General features: G+C 42.0%; 1 protein-coding gene across 1 annotated transcript in view; it reads right to left on the bottom strand.

Moving 5' to 3' along the window:
• Positions 1 to 259: 259 nt before the first annotated feature.
• Positions 260 to 18,781, bottom strand: part of RRM2B (ribonucleotide reductase regulatory TP53 inducible subunit M2B) — a 63,347-nt gene continuing 44,825 nt past the window's right edge. The window contains exons 8-9 of the mRNA XM_069731718.1: positions 16,136 to 16,249; positions 260 to 1,237 (exon numbers count right to left, since the gene is read on the bottom strand). Coding sequence (XP_069587819.1) covers positions 1,085 to 1,237; positions 16,136 to 16,249 — 267 coding nt within the window. The 3' untranslated portion in view covers positions 260 to 1,084. The remainder of the gene's footprint in view (positions 1,238 to 16,135; positions 16,250 to 18,781) is intronic.

Consider the following 18,781-nt stretch of genomic DNA (forward strand, 5'->3'; position numbering starts at 1 on the left):
TAATGCCAGTCGGTGGGGTGTACACTGCAGAGGAGGAGCTAACTTTTTTATTTGCATAGTGTCAGCCTCCTAGTGGCAGCAGCATACACCCATGGTTCCTGTGTCCCCCAATGAGGCGATAGAGAAATATATCAACCTTAAAGTAAAACTCCACGTATGAAGGGATCTTACAAGAATATACTGTACTTTATCTTATCAGAGGGTATTCCAACACATCACTAACGGGAATATGTAATCAGAAAATGACCAATTGTTTAAATCAGGTTTTTGTGCTAAAATTTATTTTTCAAATATTCTTGTAACTTTTTTTTTTACATTTGATATCAATAGCTAGATGTTAAAAAATGTCTTGTAATTTTCAAACTGACCACTAGGTTTAACACTGGGCTTTTACTTCCTGTTTTTCACATGGATATTAGCATCAATAAACTACTAAGACGCTATTTGTTTGTATACAAGTGTTATCTGTCCATGCTCTAATCCGGTCAGAGGTCATTGTGCAGGAAGGGAGAGAAGGTGAGCTGAATATCACCCTCAATAGATGGTGGATCCCGTATTATCTACTGTATACAGAGGGGTCAATGTAATCCTGTCTGTGATGGGACTGCTGAAAAAAAGTCATCTATACCAGGGGTGTCAAACTGCATTCCTTGAGGGCCTCAAACCATGCGTGTTTTCAAGATTTCCTTAGCATTGCACAAGGTGCTGGAATCATGCTGTGTAGGTGATTAAATTATCACCTGTGCAACACAAAGAAATCCAGAAAACATGACCTGTTTGCATCCCTCGAGGAATGCAGTTTGACACCTCTGATCTATACAGAACAGGAAGTGTGAGTCTAGTATAAGGTCTAGTGGCCATTGTGAAAGTCAAAAGATTTCTGGTCTTGGGTGATTATATGCCCGTGTTTTTCACATGTTTTTTCGGAAAAGAAGAGCCTTGGTTATATCACATAGCAGCATTCAATAAATAAAACTAGTACTACACATACAACGGAAAGGGCATAAGTCCTAAGACTGGCCATCTCCTGCTCGTATAGGGTATAACACGGCGTCTTATGTTTGCCAGGCATCTCTGCACACAGTCAAAAATCTGCATCCAAAGTGAAGACGTTATCCGCCGTCTGAGACATAACAGCGAACCGCTGATACTCAGACACTCGCTTCTCAAAGAAATTGGTTTTTCCCTCCAGAGAAATATTCTCCATAAAGTCAAATGGATTTTCTGCGTTATATACCTGGAACGAAAGGAAAAAGAAACACAATAAATAGAAAAATACCGTGTATAGTGAAGAGGCTAATGTTTTCACGCCTCACAAAATTTCAGAGTAAGGCCTCAGGCGTCTGATGTTCTCGTGCAAGTGCTACCTGTGATTTTCAAAGATAGCACTCGTGCCTGTGATTGTCTATGGGGCCATTGACATGTCCGTTACTTTTTGCGGACCTCTCGGTTCTCAGAAAATTGCGGTCATGTCCGATTTTGATCTGAGGGGGGCATCAAAATCGGCAATGCAAGTCTATGGGTCTATTAAAAAAAAAAAATCAGACTGCTCTCGGATAACATCACGGACGGCCACATCGACGAATATGGAGAAACTTTATTTTTTCTCCACCTATGAAAAACGGATGACACTCCGACCACATTCTGATCAAACTCTGATCAAAATTATAAGTCTGTTTTTACTTGTATGAGAAAAATGGATATCTGAATGTGACCTAAGTTCACACTACTGTATTTTTGGTCCACAACTAAATATACAGTTGACACTGGAATTTTACACACACTTTATAAAAAGACACATCTGCATGTATTTCTCAATATCTGACATGAAATCGGAATAAACCTTCCTCAAGCTTCTCACAATAGTTGGTCGGAATTTGGGCCCATTCCTCCTGACAACACTGGTGTAACTGCTCCAGGTTTGTAGGTCGCCTTGCTCACCCCTGCCTTTTCAGCTTTGCCCATACATTTTCAATAGGATTGAGATTAGGGCTTTGTGATGGCCGCTCCAAAACATTGACATTGTTATCTTTAACCCCTTAAGGCCCCTTCACATTAAGCGACGCTGCAGCGATACCGACAACGATCCGGATCGCTGCAGCGTCGCTGTTTGGTCGCTGGAGAGCTGTCACACAGACCGCTCTCCAGCGACCAACGATGCCGGTAACCAGGGTAAACATCGGGTAACTAAGCGCAGGGCCGCGCTTAGTAACCCGATGTTTACCCTGGTTACCATGCTAAAAGTAAAAAAAAACAAACAGTACATACTTACCTACAGCCGTCCGTCCTCCAGCGCTGCGCTCTGCTTCTCTGCTCTCCTCCTGTACTGTCTGGGAGCCGGAAAGCAGAGCGGTGACGTCACCGCTCTGCTTTCCGGCTCACAGACAGTACAGGAGGAGTGCAGAGCGCAGCGCTGGAGGACGGACGGCTGTAGGTAAGTATGTACTGTTTGTTTTTTTTTACTTTTAGCATGGTAACCAGGGTAAACATCGGGTTACTAAGCGCGGCCCTGCGCTTAGTTACCCGATGTTTACCCTGGTTACCAGTGAAGACATCGCTGGATCGGTGTCACACACGCCGATCCAGCGATGTCCGCGGGAGATCCAGCGACGAAATAAAGTTCTGGACTTTATTCAGCGACCAACGATCTCCCAGCAGGGGCCTGATCGTTGGTCGCTGTCACACATAACGATTTCATTAACGATATCGTTGCTACGTCACAAATAGCAACGATATCGTTAACAATATCGTTGTGTGTGAAGGTACCTTTAGTGACCGAGACAACTTTCACCCTAATGACCAAGCCAATTTTTTACAATTCTGACCACTGTCACTTTATGAGGTTATAGCTCTAGAACGCTTCAATGGATTCCACTGATTCTGAGATTTTTTGCTCATGACATATTGCACTTCATGTTAGCGGCAAAATTTCTTCGATATGAGTTGCGTGCGTTTATTTAAAAAACGGAAATTTGCCAAAAAACAGAGTCGTGTCACACAAAATAGATAATAAATAACATTTCCCACAGGTCAACTTTACATCAGCACAATTTTGGAAACATAATTGTTTTTTGTTAGGAAGTTATGAGGGTTGAAAGTTGATCACCGATTTCTCGTTTTTAGAACAAAATTTACAAAACCATTGACAGAAAATACCCCAGAGTGACACCATTCTAAAAACTGCACCCCTCAAGGTGTCCAAAACCACATTCAAGAAGTTTATTAACCCTTCAGGTGCTTCACGAAAACTAAAGCAATGTGGCAGGAACATTGTACTTTTTTTCACAAAAAATTTACTTTGGACCCAAACTTTTTTATTTTCACAAGGGTAACAGGAGAAAATGGACCATAAAATTTGTTGTGCAATTTCTCCAGAGTATGCCGATACCATGTATGTGGGGGAAAGCCACTGTTTGGGCGCATGGCAGGGCTCAGAAGGGTGGGAGCACCGTTTGACTTTTTAAACGCAAAATTGGCTGGAATCAATGGTGGGTGCCATGTCGCGTCTGGAGACCCCCTGATGTACGTAAACAGTGGAAACCCCCCAATTCTAACTCCGACCCCAACACAGCCCTACCCTTAACCCCAACCCTAATCCTAATCCAAACCCTAACCACAATCCCAACACCACAATATTCCCCACACCCCAACCGTAACCCCTACACAACCATAACTCCAACACAACCGTAACCCCAACATAGCCCTAACCCCAACACAACCCAAACCCTAGCCTCAACCCTAGCCCAATCCTAACCTTAGCTCTAAGCCCAACCCTAGCCCCAACCCTAGCCCAATCCTAACCTTAGCTCTAACCAAAACCCTGACCCTAGCTCGAATCCCAACCCTAAACCATAGCCCCAACCCTAACCCCAACCCTGACCCTACCTCTAATCTAAAACCCTAATCCACAGCCCCAACAAGCCTAGCTCTAACCCCAACCCTAACTATAACTGCAAAGAATGGAAAAAATAAAATTATTTTATTTTTACCTAACTAAGGGGGTGACAAAGGGGGGTTTGGGTTACAATTTTTTTTATTTTGATCACTGTGATGGGGTCTATTACAGTGATCAAAATGAACCAATAAGAAAAATCTCCTATTGTGCCTTCACTGTGCATGAGCCCACCATTTTCTTCCAGGAAGAAGGGTCTGAACACTTATGACCATGTGATATTTCAGTTTTTCTTTTTTAACAAATTAGCAAAAATTACTACATTTCTGTTTTCTTTTCAGTCAAGATGGGTGCAGAGTGTATATTAAAGATAAAAAAATGAACTTTTTTGAATTTACCAAATGGCTGCAATGAAACAGAGAGAGTGAAAAATTTAACCTCTTCATGACCCAGCCTATTTTGACCTTAATGACCTGGCCGTTTTTTGCAATTCTGACCAATGTCCCTTTATGAGGTAATAACTCGGGAACGCTTCAACGGATCCTAACGGTTCTGAGAATGTTTTTTTGTGACATATTGGGCTTCATGTTAGTGGTAAATTTAGGTCAATAATTTTTGCGTTTATTTGTGAAAAAAATGGAAATTTGGCTAAAATTTAGAAAATTTCGCAATTTTCAAATTTTGAATTTTTATTCTGTTAAACCAGAGAGTTATGTGACACAAAATAGTTAATAAATAACATTTCCCACATGTCTACTTTACATCAGCACAATTTTGGAAACAATATTTTTTTTTGCTAGGAAGTTATAAGGGTTAAAATTTGACCAGTGATTTCTCATTTTTACAACAAAATTTACAAAACCTTTTTTTTTAAGGGACCACCTCACATTTGAAGTCAGTTTGAGGGGTCTATATGGCTGAAAATACCCAAAAGTGACACCGTTCTAAAAACTGCACCCCTCAAGGTGCTCAAAACCACATTCAAGAAGTTTATTAACCCTTCAGGTGCTTCACAGCAGCAGAAGCAACATGGAAGGAAAAAATGAACATTTAACTTTTTAGTCACAAAAATTATCTTTTAGCAACAATTTTTTTATTTTCCCAAGGGTAAAAAGAGAAACTGGACCCCAAAAGTTATTGTTCAATTTGTCCTGAGTACGCCGATACCCCATATGTGGGGGGGAACTACTGCTTGGGCGCACGACAGGGCTCGGAAGGGAAGGGGCGCCATTTGACTTTTTCAATGAAAAATTGGCTCCATTCTTTAGCGGACACCATGTCGCATTTGGAGAGCCCCTGTGTGCCTAAACATTGGAGCTCCCCCACAAGTGACCCCATTTTGGAAACTAGACCCCCCCAAGGAACTTATCTAGATGCATAGTGAGCACTTTGAACCCCCAAGTGCTTCACAAATTGATCTGTAAAAATGAAAAAGTACTTTTTTTTCACAAAAAATTTCTTTTAGCCTCAATTTGTTCATTTCCACATGGGCAACAGGATAAAATGGATCCTAAAATGTGTTGGGCAATTTCTCCTGAGTACACCAATACCTCACATGTGGGGGTAAACCACTGTTTGGGCACGCGGCAAGGCTCGGAAGGGAAGGAGCGCCATTTGACTTTTGAATGAAAAATTAGCTCCAAACGTTAGCGGACACCATGTCGTGTTTGGAGAGCCCCTGTATGCCTAAACATTGGAGCTCCCCCACATTTGACCCCAGTTTGGAAACTAGACCCCCCAAGGAGCTTATCTAGATGCATAGTGAGCACTTTGAACCCCCAGGTGCTTCACAAATTGATCCGTAAAAATGAAAAAGTACTTTTTTTCACAAAAAATTTATTTTAGCCTCAATTTGTTCATTTCCACATGTGCAACAGGATAAGATGGATCCTACAATTTATTGGGCAATTTCTCCTGAGTACACTGATACCTCATATGTGGGGGTAAACCACTGTTTGGGCACACGGCAGGGCTCGGAAGGGAAGGAGCGCCATTTGACTGTTTGAATGAAAAATTAGCTTCAATCGTTAGCGGTCACCATGTCGCGTTTGGAGAGCCCCTGTGTGCCTAAACCTTGGAGCTCCCACACATGTGACCCTATTTTGGAAACTGGACCCCCCAAGGAACTTATCTAGATGCATAGTGAGCACATTGAACCCCCAGGTGCTTCACAAATTGATCCTTAACAATGAAAAAGTACTTTTTTTTTCACAAAAAAATTATTTTGGCCTCAATTTGTTCATTTCCACATGGGCAACAGGATAAAATGGATTCTAAAATGTATTGGGCAATTTCTCCTGAGTACAGTGATACCTCACATGTGGGGGTAAACCACTGTTTGGGCACACGGCCGGGCTTGAAAGAAAAGGAGCGCCATTTGACTTTTTGAATGAAAAATTAGCTCCAATCGTTAGCTGACACCAAATAACATTTGAGCTCCCCCACATATGACCCCATTTTGGAAACTAGACCTCCCATGGAACTAACCTAGATGTGCGGTGACCACTTTAAACCCCCAAGTGCTTCACAGAAGTTTATAACGCAGAGCCGTGAAAATAAAAAATCATTTTTCTTTACTCAAAAATTATTTTTTAGCCCACAATTTTTTATTTTCACAAGAGTAACAGGAGAAATTGGACCCCAAAAGTTGTTGTCCAGTTTGTCCTGAGTATGCTGATACCCCATATGTGGGGGAAACCACTGTTTGGGCACACGTCGGGGCTCAGAAGGGAAGTAGTGATGTTTTGGAATGCAGACTTTGATGGAATGGTCTGCGGGCATCATGTTATGTTTGCAGAGCCACTGATGTGCCTAAACAGTAGAAACCCCCCACAAGTGACCCCATTTTGAAAACTTGACCCCCCAAGGAACTTATCTTGATATGTGGTGAGCACTTTGAACCCCCAAGTGCTTCACAGAAGTTTACAACGCAGAGCCGTGAAAATAAAAAAATAATTTTTCTTTCCTCAAAATGATGTTTTAGCAAGCAATTTTTTATTTTCACAAGGGTAACAGGAAAAATTGGACCCCAATAGTTGTTGCCCAGTTTGCACTGAGTATGCTGGTACCCCATATGTGGGGGTAAACCACTGTTTTGGCGCATGTCGGGGCTCGGAAGGGAGGGAGCACCATTTGACTTTTTGAACACAAGATTGGCTGGAATCAATGGTGGCGCCCTGATGTGCCTAAACAGTGGAAACCCCTCAATTCTACCTCCAACACTAACCCCAACACACCCCTAACCCTAATCCCAACTCTAGCCATAACCCTAATCACAACCCTAACCCCAACACACCCCTAACCACAGCCCTAACCCCAACACACCCCTAACCCTAATCCCAACCCTAAACATAATCCTAACCCTAATCCAAACCCTAACCCCAACACACCCCTAACCACAATCCTAACCCCAACACACCCCTAACCATAACCCTAATCACAAGCCTAATCTTAACCCTAGCCCTAATTCCAACCCTAACTCTAATTCCAACCCTAACCCTAAGGCTATGTGCCCATGTTGCGGATTCGTGTGAGATTTTTCCGAACCATTTTTGAAAAATCCGCGGGTAAAAAGGCACTGCGTTTTACCTGCGGATTTATCGTGGATTTCCAGTGTTTTTTGAGCAGATTTCACCAGCGGATTCCTAATTAAGGAACAGGTGTAAAACGCTGCGGAATCCGCACAAAGAATTGACATGCTGCGGAAAATACAACACAGCGTTCCCGCGCGGTATTTTCCGCACCATGGGCACAGCGGATTTGATTTTCCATAGGTTTACATGGAACTGTAAAGCTGATGGAAAACTGCTGCGAATCCGCAGCGGCCAATCCACTGCGGATCCGCAGCTAAATCTGCTGCGGATCCGTAGCCAAATCCGCACCGTGTGCACATAGCCTAATTCTAAGGGTATGTGCACATGATGCGGAAAATGCTGCGGATCCACAGCATTTCCGCCGTTTCCGCAGAAAAAACTGCGCGGAAACGCAGCGGTTTACATTCCGCACATTTCACTTCTTTCTGCGGATTCCGCAGCGGTTTTACAACTGCTCCAATAGAAAACCGCAGTGAAATCCGCAGAAAAACCGCGATAAATCCGCAGCGGTTTTGCACTGTGGATTTATAAAAACCGCTGCGGAAAAATCCGCAGAGGACCAGAATATGTGTGCACATTCCCTAACCCTAACCCTAGTTCTAACTGTAGTGGAAAAAAATATATTTTTTTTCTTTATTTTATTATTGTTCCTACCTATGGGGGTGATAGAGGGGGGGGGGTTCATTTACTTTTTTTTTTTATTTTGATCACAGTGATCAAAATGTACATGGAACGAATCTGCTGGCCGGCAGATTCGGCGGGCGCACTGTGCATGCACCCGCCATTTTGGAAGATGGCGGCGCCCATGGAGAAGACGGACGGACACCGGGAGCCTCGGTAAGTAAAAGGGGGGGGGAGATCGGGGCATGGGGGGGGCATCGGAGCACGGGGGGGTGGCATAGGAGCACGGAGGGAGCGGACAGGAGGACGGGGGAGCGGAGCACAGGACAGAGGGGAGTGGACCACAGATCGGTGGACTGGGGGGGAGATCGGTGGGGTGGGGGCACACCAGTGTTTCCAGCCATGGCCGATGATATTGCAGCATCGGCCATGGCTGGATTGTAATATTTCACCAGTTTTTTAGGTGAAATATTACAAATCGCTCTGATTGGCAGTTTCACTTTCAACAGCCAATCAGAGCGATCGTAGCCGCGGGGGGGTGAAGCCACCCCCCCTGGGCTGTACTACCACTCCCTCTGTCCCTGCAGATCGGGTAAAATTGGAGTTAACCCTTTCACCCGATCTGCAGGGACGTGATCTTTCCATGACGCCACATAGGCGTCATGGGTTGGACTGGCACCGACTTTCATGACGCCTACGTGGCGTCATGGGTCGGGAAGGGGTTAAAGGTGTCTGAATAATTTCCATACCAACTGTGTGTCTATCTATCTATCTATATACACACACACACACACACACACACACACACGCACACAAGCACAGTGCCTTGAAAAAGTATCCATACCCTGTAAACATTTTTTCACATAACACCTACAAATTTAAAAAAAGTTTTTTTTTTATTTGGATTTTATGTGATCTACCAACACAAAGTAGCACGTATTGCATTTGTGAAGTTTAAAGGAAATGATACAGGGTTTTCTAAATATTTAAAAAGTGTAAATCTGAAAATTGAGATGTGCCTTTGTAGTCAGTCTCCCTGCATCAATACGAACCACCTTTCAATGCAAGTAAGGATGCAAGTCTGTCTCTACCAGCTTTGAATTAACTAGCAGGATAGGAAGTATTTCTGCGTCTATGGATTAAATCACATGTATAGATAAATGAACTGTAGGTTTACTGTCAACACATTTCAGAGTCAACTGACTCCTTGGACAACCATACACGTAGATAGAAATACTTCCTATTCTGCTATTTAATTCTGCTGTCTATGGAAGCTGCTGCATCTGGTTCTCAAGCTCTACAAGTGTTGTGTCTGACACAACCACACAAGGTGAGAAGTTCTACTTATTTATATCAAGATCCTATTGCATAATTTACAGTCTACCAGCTTTGCACGTCTAGAGGTGACATGTTTGCTCATTCTTCCTTGCACACTCGCTCGGTGAGACTTTATGGAGACGTCTGTGAACAGCGATTTTCACGCAACAGATTCTCAATGGGATTTAGGTCAGGACTGTGTGAGGCAGTGACTGGCGTTACATGTGAGGGTCACTGTATGTGCTCCCCAGGATGTGCACGGAGGCGAGTTGGGGCCATGGGAGTGCATTGCAGTTACAGCTGTGGCTGCAATGCAGCCTTAAGTGAGTATAGGTCTTGGACATGCTGGTTGTCCAAGGCAGATTTAGGGAAAACCTGCTGGGCTTTTGTGCTTAGAAGCGAACTACAGGATAATAGTCATGTAGTCCATTTCATTCCTGGCCGGGTTTTCCATGTGGCTGAGCCACAGATGCAAGTTAAAAACCCTGCAGTATAGGGTTTGGGGGTGTCAGGGTCAGAGTCAGTCTGGTGTATGCTAAAGGGCAGAGCGGTTGGCTCTGCAGAGCTCCTGTGTGAGGGATCACAGGACAGCGGAGCCAAGCAGCCAGGGGGGCTGAGACGCCTGGCACCCATAGTGTGCACAGCGGTGCAGTCGCCCACAGTAACTGGCCAGAGGTGCACTGTCGTGTTCATTGACTGTAAACTGGGGGATATGGTTCCCGGCTGCGATCCGGAGGATATCGTGTACTGTATAATGCTGTGAGTAAAGAGACGGCAGTGCAGTCGCCCACGGCAACTGGTCTCAGGATGTGGACTGGCGGCGTGTTTAGTGACTGTAATCCAGAAGATAAGCTTCCCGGCTGCGATCCGGAGGATATTTTATGCTGTGTTTTTTTTTTAGTTAAATATTAAAGAGACGTTTTGCTTTGAACTTTGCTGGGTCACTGCCTCATCCCTGCATAAGTGTGCTACCGCTGCACTACAACTGTGACTGGGCTGTTCACACACATGAATATATGTATTGATCTAAACCATCCATTGTAACTCTGGCAGTATATTAAGTGTCGCTGTCCTGCTGGAAAGTGAACCTACGCCCCAGTCTCAAGTGTTTTGCAGCCTTGAACAGGTTTTCTCCAGGATTAGATGGTGTATTTAGCTCCATCCATCTTCCCATTAACTGTGACCAGCATCCCTGTTCCTGCTATAAAAAGCATCCTCACAGCAAGATGCTGCCACCACCATGTTTAATGGTTGGGATGGTGTTTTCCCCCACAAATAGCGTTTTGCACTTAGCCCAAAAAGTTGTACTTTGGTCTCATCTGATCAGAGCACCTTCTTCCACATGTTAGCTCTGTCCCCTACATGGCTTTCTGCAAACTGCAAATGCGAATTCTTGTAGCTTGTTTTAAAAAATGGCTTTCTAATTGTCACTCTTCCATAAAAGACAGATTTGTGGAGTATACATCTAATCGCTATTCTGTGGACAGATTCTCCTGAGATGTTGATCTCTGCATCTCTTCCAGAGTGACCATCGGCCTCTTGGCAGCTTCTCTAAACAGTCCTCTCCTTGGTTGGAATGTCAGTTTAGCTGGACAGTCATGTCTTGGTAGGTTTGTAATTGTGCCATACTCCTTCCATTTTTGCATGGTGGATTGAACAGTGCTCTGTGGGATGTTCAGAACTCTGGCTACTTTTTTTAAAATAAATATATATAACCTAACCCTACTTTATTCTTCTCCACAACTTTATCCTTGTCCGGCCTGTTGTGCTCCTTGGCTTTCATGATGCTGTTTGATCACTAATGCTCTCATACAAACCTCTGAGGCCTTCACAGAACAGCCGTGTAGTTATACTGAGAATAAATTACACACAGCTGGACTCAATTTACTAATTATGTGATTTCTGGAGGCAATTGGTCCCTCGGGATTGAATTTAGGAGTATCAGACTACACGGAGCTGAATACAAATGTGCGTCATAATTTTCAGATTTATATTTTTTAAATAATTAGAAAAACTATGTATTGTGGCAGCATAGTGGCTGCAACAATACATAGCCACAGCCTTGTAGCGCTGGGGTCCTGGGTTCAAATCCCTCCGAGGACAATATCGTCAAGGACTCTGTATGTCTCCCCCATGTTTGGGTGGGTTTCCTCTGGGTACTCTGGTTTCCTTCCACATTCCAAAGACATACTGATTGGGGCTCATAATCTGCATTGCCTATGGGCACAGTGCCGAAAATGTCTGTACAGTTGAATTAATAACACTATATAAATTAGTAAAATAAAAAAATAAATGTATTATGTCTTTTACACTTTGCAAATAAAAAAAATGTAAGTTTGAGGGTGTAAATGAACAAATATGGAATGTGTATATTTAGAGAAATGCTGGAAGATGAGTATTATGCCTTTTCCACCTCCATGGTGGCGAATGTGGTTGTCCGCTACTTTAAAAAGCTTTCTCTATAGTCCCAGGGTAGTGGAAAATTTAAAGAGGAGAAACATTTTTCTCACTTACTGGACCAGTGATGCTCCTCTGTTCTGTCGCCTGTTATGATCAGGTGGCCTTGGAGCAGCATGAAAACCTTCACTGGAGTAGGTGGTAACTTATACTGACCGCAAACCCTGATCTTATCACCACGCAACTAGAAGTAGCCGTGGGGTGTGCCTAACAAAACCTAGACACCTCGACACAGCCGGAGGACTAAATACCCCTAAAGATGGAAATAGGAAAACTATCTTGCCTCAGAGTAGACCCCCAAAGGATATGCAGCCCCCCACAAATATTGACTGTGAGTTGGAGAGGAAAAGACACACGCAGGCAGAAAACAGGCTTAGCAAAGGAGGCCACTACTAGCTAAATAGAAAAGGACAGGACAGGATACTAAGCGGTAAGCATAAAAATACTACAAAAATATCCACAGCAGAAAATACAAAACTCCACCACCTAACTAAAGATGTGGAGAGTATAACTGCAACTCCAGAGAATCCAACCAGACTGAGAAAAACAATTGACACAGTCTAAGCTGGACAAATAGAAACAAAAGATCAGCACTGAAAATAAGCACACAGCAAGTGTGCTTCAGAAAAAGAAACAGACACTTATCTTTGCTGAACTGGCAGCTAAGCAGGTGAGGCCAGGCAGAGATCCAATACTTCCAAAGAAACATTGACAACTGGCAAGGGCTAATGAATCCTGCACACTTAAATATCCCAGTCAGAACAGCAATTAGCAGATACACCTGGCCAGGACTGTGACTCAGAGACAACTGCATTCCCACCTACAACCACTGGAGGGAACCCAAGAGCAGAATTCACAACAGTCGCCGGCATGCCACGACGAGCATCTAGCTTCCTCTTCCATTGGGTGTATCACATGATGGCTGCAGCCAATCAGCATCCACTGATCGGCTGCATCCTTCATATTTCTCCAAGTGGAAAAGAAAGCTGGTGTGTGTCTGAGCCAGGACTGTGGAGTCGGTAAGCCACAGTTGCGACTCCGACTCCTGGATTTTATCAGGTTCCGACTCCGACTCCTTCATAAATGGCCAATTCGTAACAATAAATTTACTGTTGTCAAATATTGACATCGTGCTTATTCAGTTTCTCACCATCATATAAGTAATCAGACCACTTAGAGCAAAAACTATATTAGAATACAATTAGAATATAGCAAATAACTTTTATAAACTTTTCTAAACTCTTGTAAGTAAATATGCAATAAACACTGTTATGCAGTTAATAAGAAGAAATCTATAAATTTGTCCTCAGAAAAAGTATTGCCTCCGTCAGATCCTCCTTCATGGATGCCCTCAAATCTGATCTAATTATTTTGAGAGCAGACAACAACCTCTCTACACTAACTTGGGTTGGTGGCAAAGCAGTAACCACTCGGGCAACATCTCTGACAATGTCAGGATACAGAGGAATCGCTTGTTGCACTGTTATTTTTGATGAACGGTCAAATTTCTCAATTTCTTTTGGTGCACATGAAAAATTCCGCTGAAATGTACTGGCTGTGTTCTTTGATGGGGATTACTCTTCTATGCGGGAACGCTTTGCACGGTCCTTGTGATCCAAATATTTTTCGAAATTAAATTCTTCATCAGTTGATGAGGGTGAAGATGTGGCAGGACGACCAAATTCTTCTTGTTCCTCCTGACTGTTCTGCAACCCTTTCATCCTTACTGCTATTTCAAACAGAGCTTCTTTTCCTTTAGCTAGCTGTTGATCATCTAGAAGAATCCGATGCATTGGGCCTACATAAACAGCTGCCAAAAGAATGTTATTTTGTAATAGTAGCTCCTCTCTCTGTTTCATTGATGTAGCAATGCCACTTGCAATTAACCCTCCTCTTTGGGACAGGCGAAACATCAGGTTCTTCCACTCCTTTAAGAAAATACCTGGAGTTCAGTCCTCTGCTTGTAATTTTTTAGTCACTGTAAATGGGTGCTCTAGCAATTTTTCCAGCTCAGTCACCTAATTCCACTGACTTTCATTTCGCGTCAGTTGAGGGTTAGCCATGTCTACAAGAAAGGTTTTCAGTTCAACCAAGCGCCGAATCATTAAGTAAGTACTGCCCCATCGTGTGGCTTGATCAATAATTGCCCCTTTTCCAGCACGTCTCTTCAAAATTGAGTCAACTTTAGGGGTTCTGGCAACAGTAGCCAATTTTCTCACCTTGCCAATCAGTGCAGCAGCATGTCCTTCTTGCAGACTGTCTCTTATAGCCAGCTGTAGCGTATGCACAACACAGCGCATGTGATGAATGAAAGAACGTATTGACACAGTTTCAACAAGATCATCTAAACTATCATGTTGCTGTTCATCTGAAGCAACTTCAGTTTGCTCCTCAGTTACAATACTGTGTTCCTCTATTTCAAACATTTGTGTCTGTGGACCCAGAATGTTCTTCTAGCTGCTGGTCACCATGATTACTCTCATTCATTAGCGTAATAGTACTTATCATATTTGAAGCATTGTCAGTTACGACAGAAAGAACTTGCTCTTTTTTAAGTTCATAGTCTTGCAGAACCTTTTCCACCAAGACCTGGAGAAACTCACTGGTTTGATGAGCTTTGGTGTCTTTTATTGCCAATGTCTTGGTAACTATTTCATTTTTGTCACAAACAAATCGGAAATTGATGGCAAAATAGTTCTCTCTGTGACGTGTGCAGGCATCCATTTTAAGAAACAGAAAGCGTCCCTTGAGAGTTTTTTTAAGTTCTTCCTTTTGTTTAAAAGCTTCTTCGATTACTAATTTTCTAATACTCTCTCTCTCTCCAGAGAAACACCAAGCTTGCGGGCCATTTCCCCATTCAGACACATAAAAGCTGGTCGTGAAAATAATGAAAAAGGCACACTATCCTTTACAACAAGCTCTATGATGTTTTTTTAAATGTATCTACTGTCATTGTTGCAGTATCTTTGTCACTGACAAAATATCTTGCAACTCATGGCTGCAAAGTTCTCTGCTCCTTTGTTTGGCTGGAAGAGCTGGGCACTGGTTCATTGGTTTGGATGCAGTCTTTCTCATCCACTGCTTTCAGTACTTCTGGATGAAAGCGCTGTAAATGTCTCTTTACATTAGAAGCTCTGGTAGGAGCATTTTTATCTTTGCCTGAATATGCACTGATCTTGGCTTCACAGCATTTGTTTTCGTCTGGATCATTTGTCATACACTGACAGACATAATGTTTTCTATCTTGAGTGATGGTGAAATGTTCAAATACAGCTGATTTAATGTGACGCTTCTTTGACATTCTCAGGTTTTTAATTCTGCATTCACAATCCAAATGACAATTGTTTTTCCTAAAAACAATTGTACAAAATTATTGCCAGGTCGTACAACTGATATAGTAGTCAGTAATACTGTTATTCCTCATGTACTCACAGTTAACTGATGCAAAATTTGTTGAAAGGATAATACTTCTTACAGTCTTCCTCTTCTGAGTAGCAGCTGTGAGATGCTTGGAAGACACACACCAAACATCTAGTCTAGAGGAGGAGCTTTACTACTAAGAATTTGCAACACATTTTCACTTTCAGTTTCATACATTGTAAGTAGCAGGGTTGGGGCAGCATGAGGTTAACCAAGTATAAGATTATACTTAGATACTTAGATTATAGATAAGGGCAGTGGAGAACAGTGACACATAAGAAGTAAGAAATGTCTCTATCTCCAGCAGAACTGCTTATCACTGTTGTTCATAGTTTGATTGAACATATATATTTGAGTAACATTTATAAAATTCATATGAAAGTTCAATTGTGAAATATTTTTTACATTTTGTTAAAGCTGGAGTCGGAGTCGGTACATTTCTACCGACTCCGACTCCAACCAAAACTAACTCCGACTCCACGACTCCAACTCCACAGCCCTGGTCTGAGCATCGGTGTTTCATTGTTATGTCTCAGACGCCATATAATGTTGAATGCAGATTTGTGCTAACGTTTTAAAACTAGTGGACAACTCCTTTAATTTGCAGCTTTCCTAGAATTCTTATTGTTCCGTATTACGATATTTATGGGGTTTTCACATCTGAAACCAGACAGAATCCGCCAACATTCTGCCGGCAGTGTCTGTGAATTGAATATTTTAGAGATACCATTCACACGCGCTGTAAAATATTCGGGCAGAATCTATACTCACAAAACCAAAGTTTCAGGAGTCAGGGAAAACTGCATGATCAGACAAAGTAGGAATATACATTTACCTTCGAAAAGCCAAGTTCCCCCAGCAATCGATCGGCCACAAATTCTATATACGTCTTCATTAACCTGCAGTTTATGCCAATGAGATCCACAGGTAACGCTTCTGTTAAGAACTCCTATGGAAAAAAAAGATAATGACATGTTAATGAGATAGACTACGAGAGTTATTAACCTTCATCTAGAGGCGGAGGTAATTGTTCAATTCTAAATTGCTAGCCAACCCTGCAGATCCCTGACTTATTATTAATGGTGTGATGTCAAATGCTCTGCTGATGATGCCACTGGCCATGGACTCATTCATAATAATGTGTACACCTGTACATACATTCATATGTGCTGTCAGCGGTTTTGGAGGACTTGATGGAAACATAGCTCTTCGTCAAAATGATGGAAATAATCAAAATAATTTTTCAATTTTCCCATAAGCCACTAAGCTTAATTTTACACTTCTACATCCAGTTGAGCACTTGAACATTAGCAGCAATAGACTGACTAAGAACCTACTGATTTGTATTGAAGCATCTAATGAGCATGCTCTTATCAGGACAAAGATCATTATAAAGGGGGGAGGAAGTGAGCTGTGACATTACCTATCGTTAATGGTGGCGTCTCTGATATACAGGTGTTACCTTCCTTTCATTGTAATTCTGTATGTGATAATAAAACTGCTGAAAAGCTTTCGTTACAGAACAGGAAGTGTGAGTCTGATTACAAAACCTAGTGTGAAAATTGCAAGATTTCAGATAATCTTTAATAGAGATTGTAATATGGAATTTTTTTTTAAATATATATAAAAAAAAAAAAAAAAAAAAACAACAACAAATAAAACTGATTGGTTCAACATATTCCCTATGAGGGTTTATCCAGGGTGCTATAAGTTACATTGACGTGTTTGTGTATGTACATATGTATGGTATAGAGACATAGAATTCTAGAACAAGAACCTCATATCACCAAATTCTAAAACAAGAACCTCAGGTCATAAAATTTTGGAACAAGAACCTCAGATCATAGAATTCTAGGAGCTCAGATCATAGAATTCTAGAAGAAGCTCAGATCATAGGATTCTAGAAGAACCTCAGATCACAGAATTCTAGAACAAGAAGCTCATATCACAGAATTCTAGTAAAGAAGCTCAGATCATAGAATTCTAGACGAAGCTAAGATTATAGAATTCTAGAACAAGAAGTTCAGATCATATAATTATAAAACTAGAAGCTCAGATAGCTAATCTGTTGGTCTTGGTCAAGTTCCATATACAACTGAATATCTACAACGTGTTGTGATAGGGTCACAGACAGTGTATGTGAGGGGAGATATGTGTCATGAAGATTGCTTTCTTCCGTGATCTAAAAACCCATAAGTTTCTCTCCAGCATGCTATGTGCTGAAGAAGTTAATCAGCCAGGAAGAGACTGGGTTTTTTGGTGAGTAGGTAAGAGATGGGAGGTACGCCTACTCACCATATCTCTACCTCAAGGGTGTGACTGGGGACTTAAATGTTCAGCTACTATTTTTTTTCTCTGTTTTGTGTTTGGACATGAAAGACTCCAGAGGTGGCTCTAGGAGGAGCTGAGGACTTTGAGTGTTTCCTGAGGGTGAATCTGGCACGAAAAATGACTTTATTGAATTGTGTCTTGGCCAGAAAGGCCATGTTTACTTTGTTCAACGCTGCTACCATTTATGCTGTGCTCTAATAAACCAGCAGGTGATTTACCACAAGAGGCATTCCTGTGTTTACCTGTGCAAGCAGCTGAGTGAGTCAACCCCTCACACTGTACAGAATGCAACTATCTAGAGCAGGGATGTCAAACTCAAATGCACAAAGGGCCAAAATTAAAAACTTCGACAAACTAGCGGGCCAACCTTGATATTTATTAAAAACATATCTACAATAGAAGACGTTTTTCTATATCATTCGTTACAGAATAAAGGCCCACATAGTCCTCCATACAGAATAATGGATTCCACATACAGTGACATTAAAAGTTTTGAGCACCCCTTGTCAAAATTACTGTTATTTATACAATTATTGTAAATAGTGAAGCAAGTTCAAGATGGAATGATCTATAAAAGGCCTAAAGTTACAGATGACACATTTCCTTCGTATTTTAGGCAAAAAAATATATATATTGTCATCTTTTACACTTTAAAAATTGCAAAAAGGAAAATGGGCTGGTACAAAAGTTTGGGCACCTTGCATGGTTAGTACCTAGTAGCATCCTCTTTTGAAAGTATCACAGCTTATAAACACTTTTGGTAGCCAGCCAAGAGTCTTTCAATTCTTGTTTGAGGGATTTTCATCCATTCTTCCTTGAAAAATTGTTCCAGTCCTGTGAGATTCCTGGGCCGTCTTGCATGCACTTCTATTTTGAGGGCTAACCACAGATTTTCAACGATGTTCAAATCAGGAGACTGTGAGGGCCATTGTGAAACCTTCAGCTTGCGCCTTTTGAGACAGTCTATTGTAGATTTTGACATGTGTTGAGGATCATTACCCATATGTAGAAGCCATCCTCTTTTCAACTTCAGCTTTTTTACAGATGGTGTTATGTTTGAATCAAGAATTTGATGAAATCTCATTGAAGCCATTCTTCCCTCTAACCATGAAATGTTCCCTGTGTCATTGTCTGTAACACAACTCCAAAG

The sequence above is a fragment of the Ranitomeya imitator genome, chromosome 6, assembly GCF_032444005.1.
Source record: "Ranitomeya imitator isolate aRanImi1 chromosome 6, aRanImi1.pri, whole genome shotgun sequence".
In the NCBI taxonomy this organism is placed as follows: domain Eukaryota; kingdom Metazoa; phylum Chordata; class Amphibia; order Anura; family Dendrobatidae; genus Ranitomeya; species Ranitomeya imitator.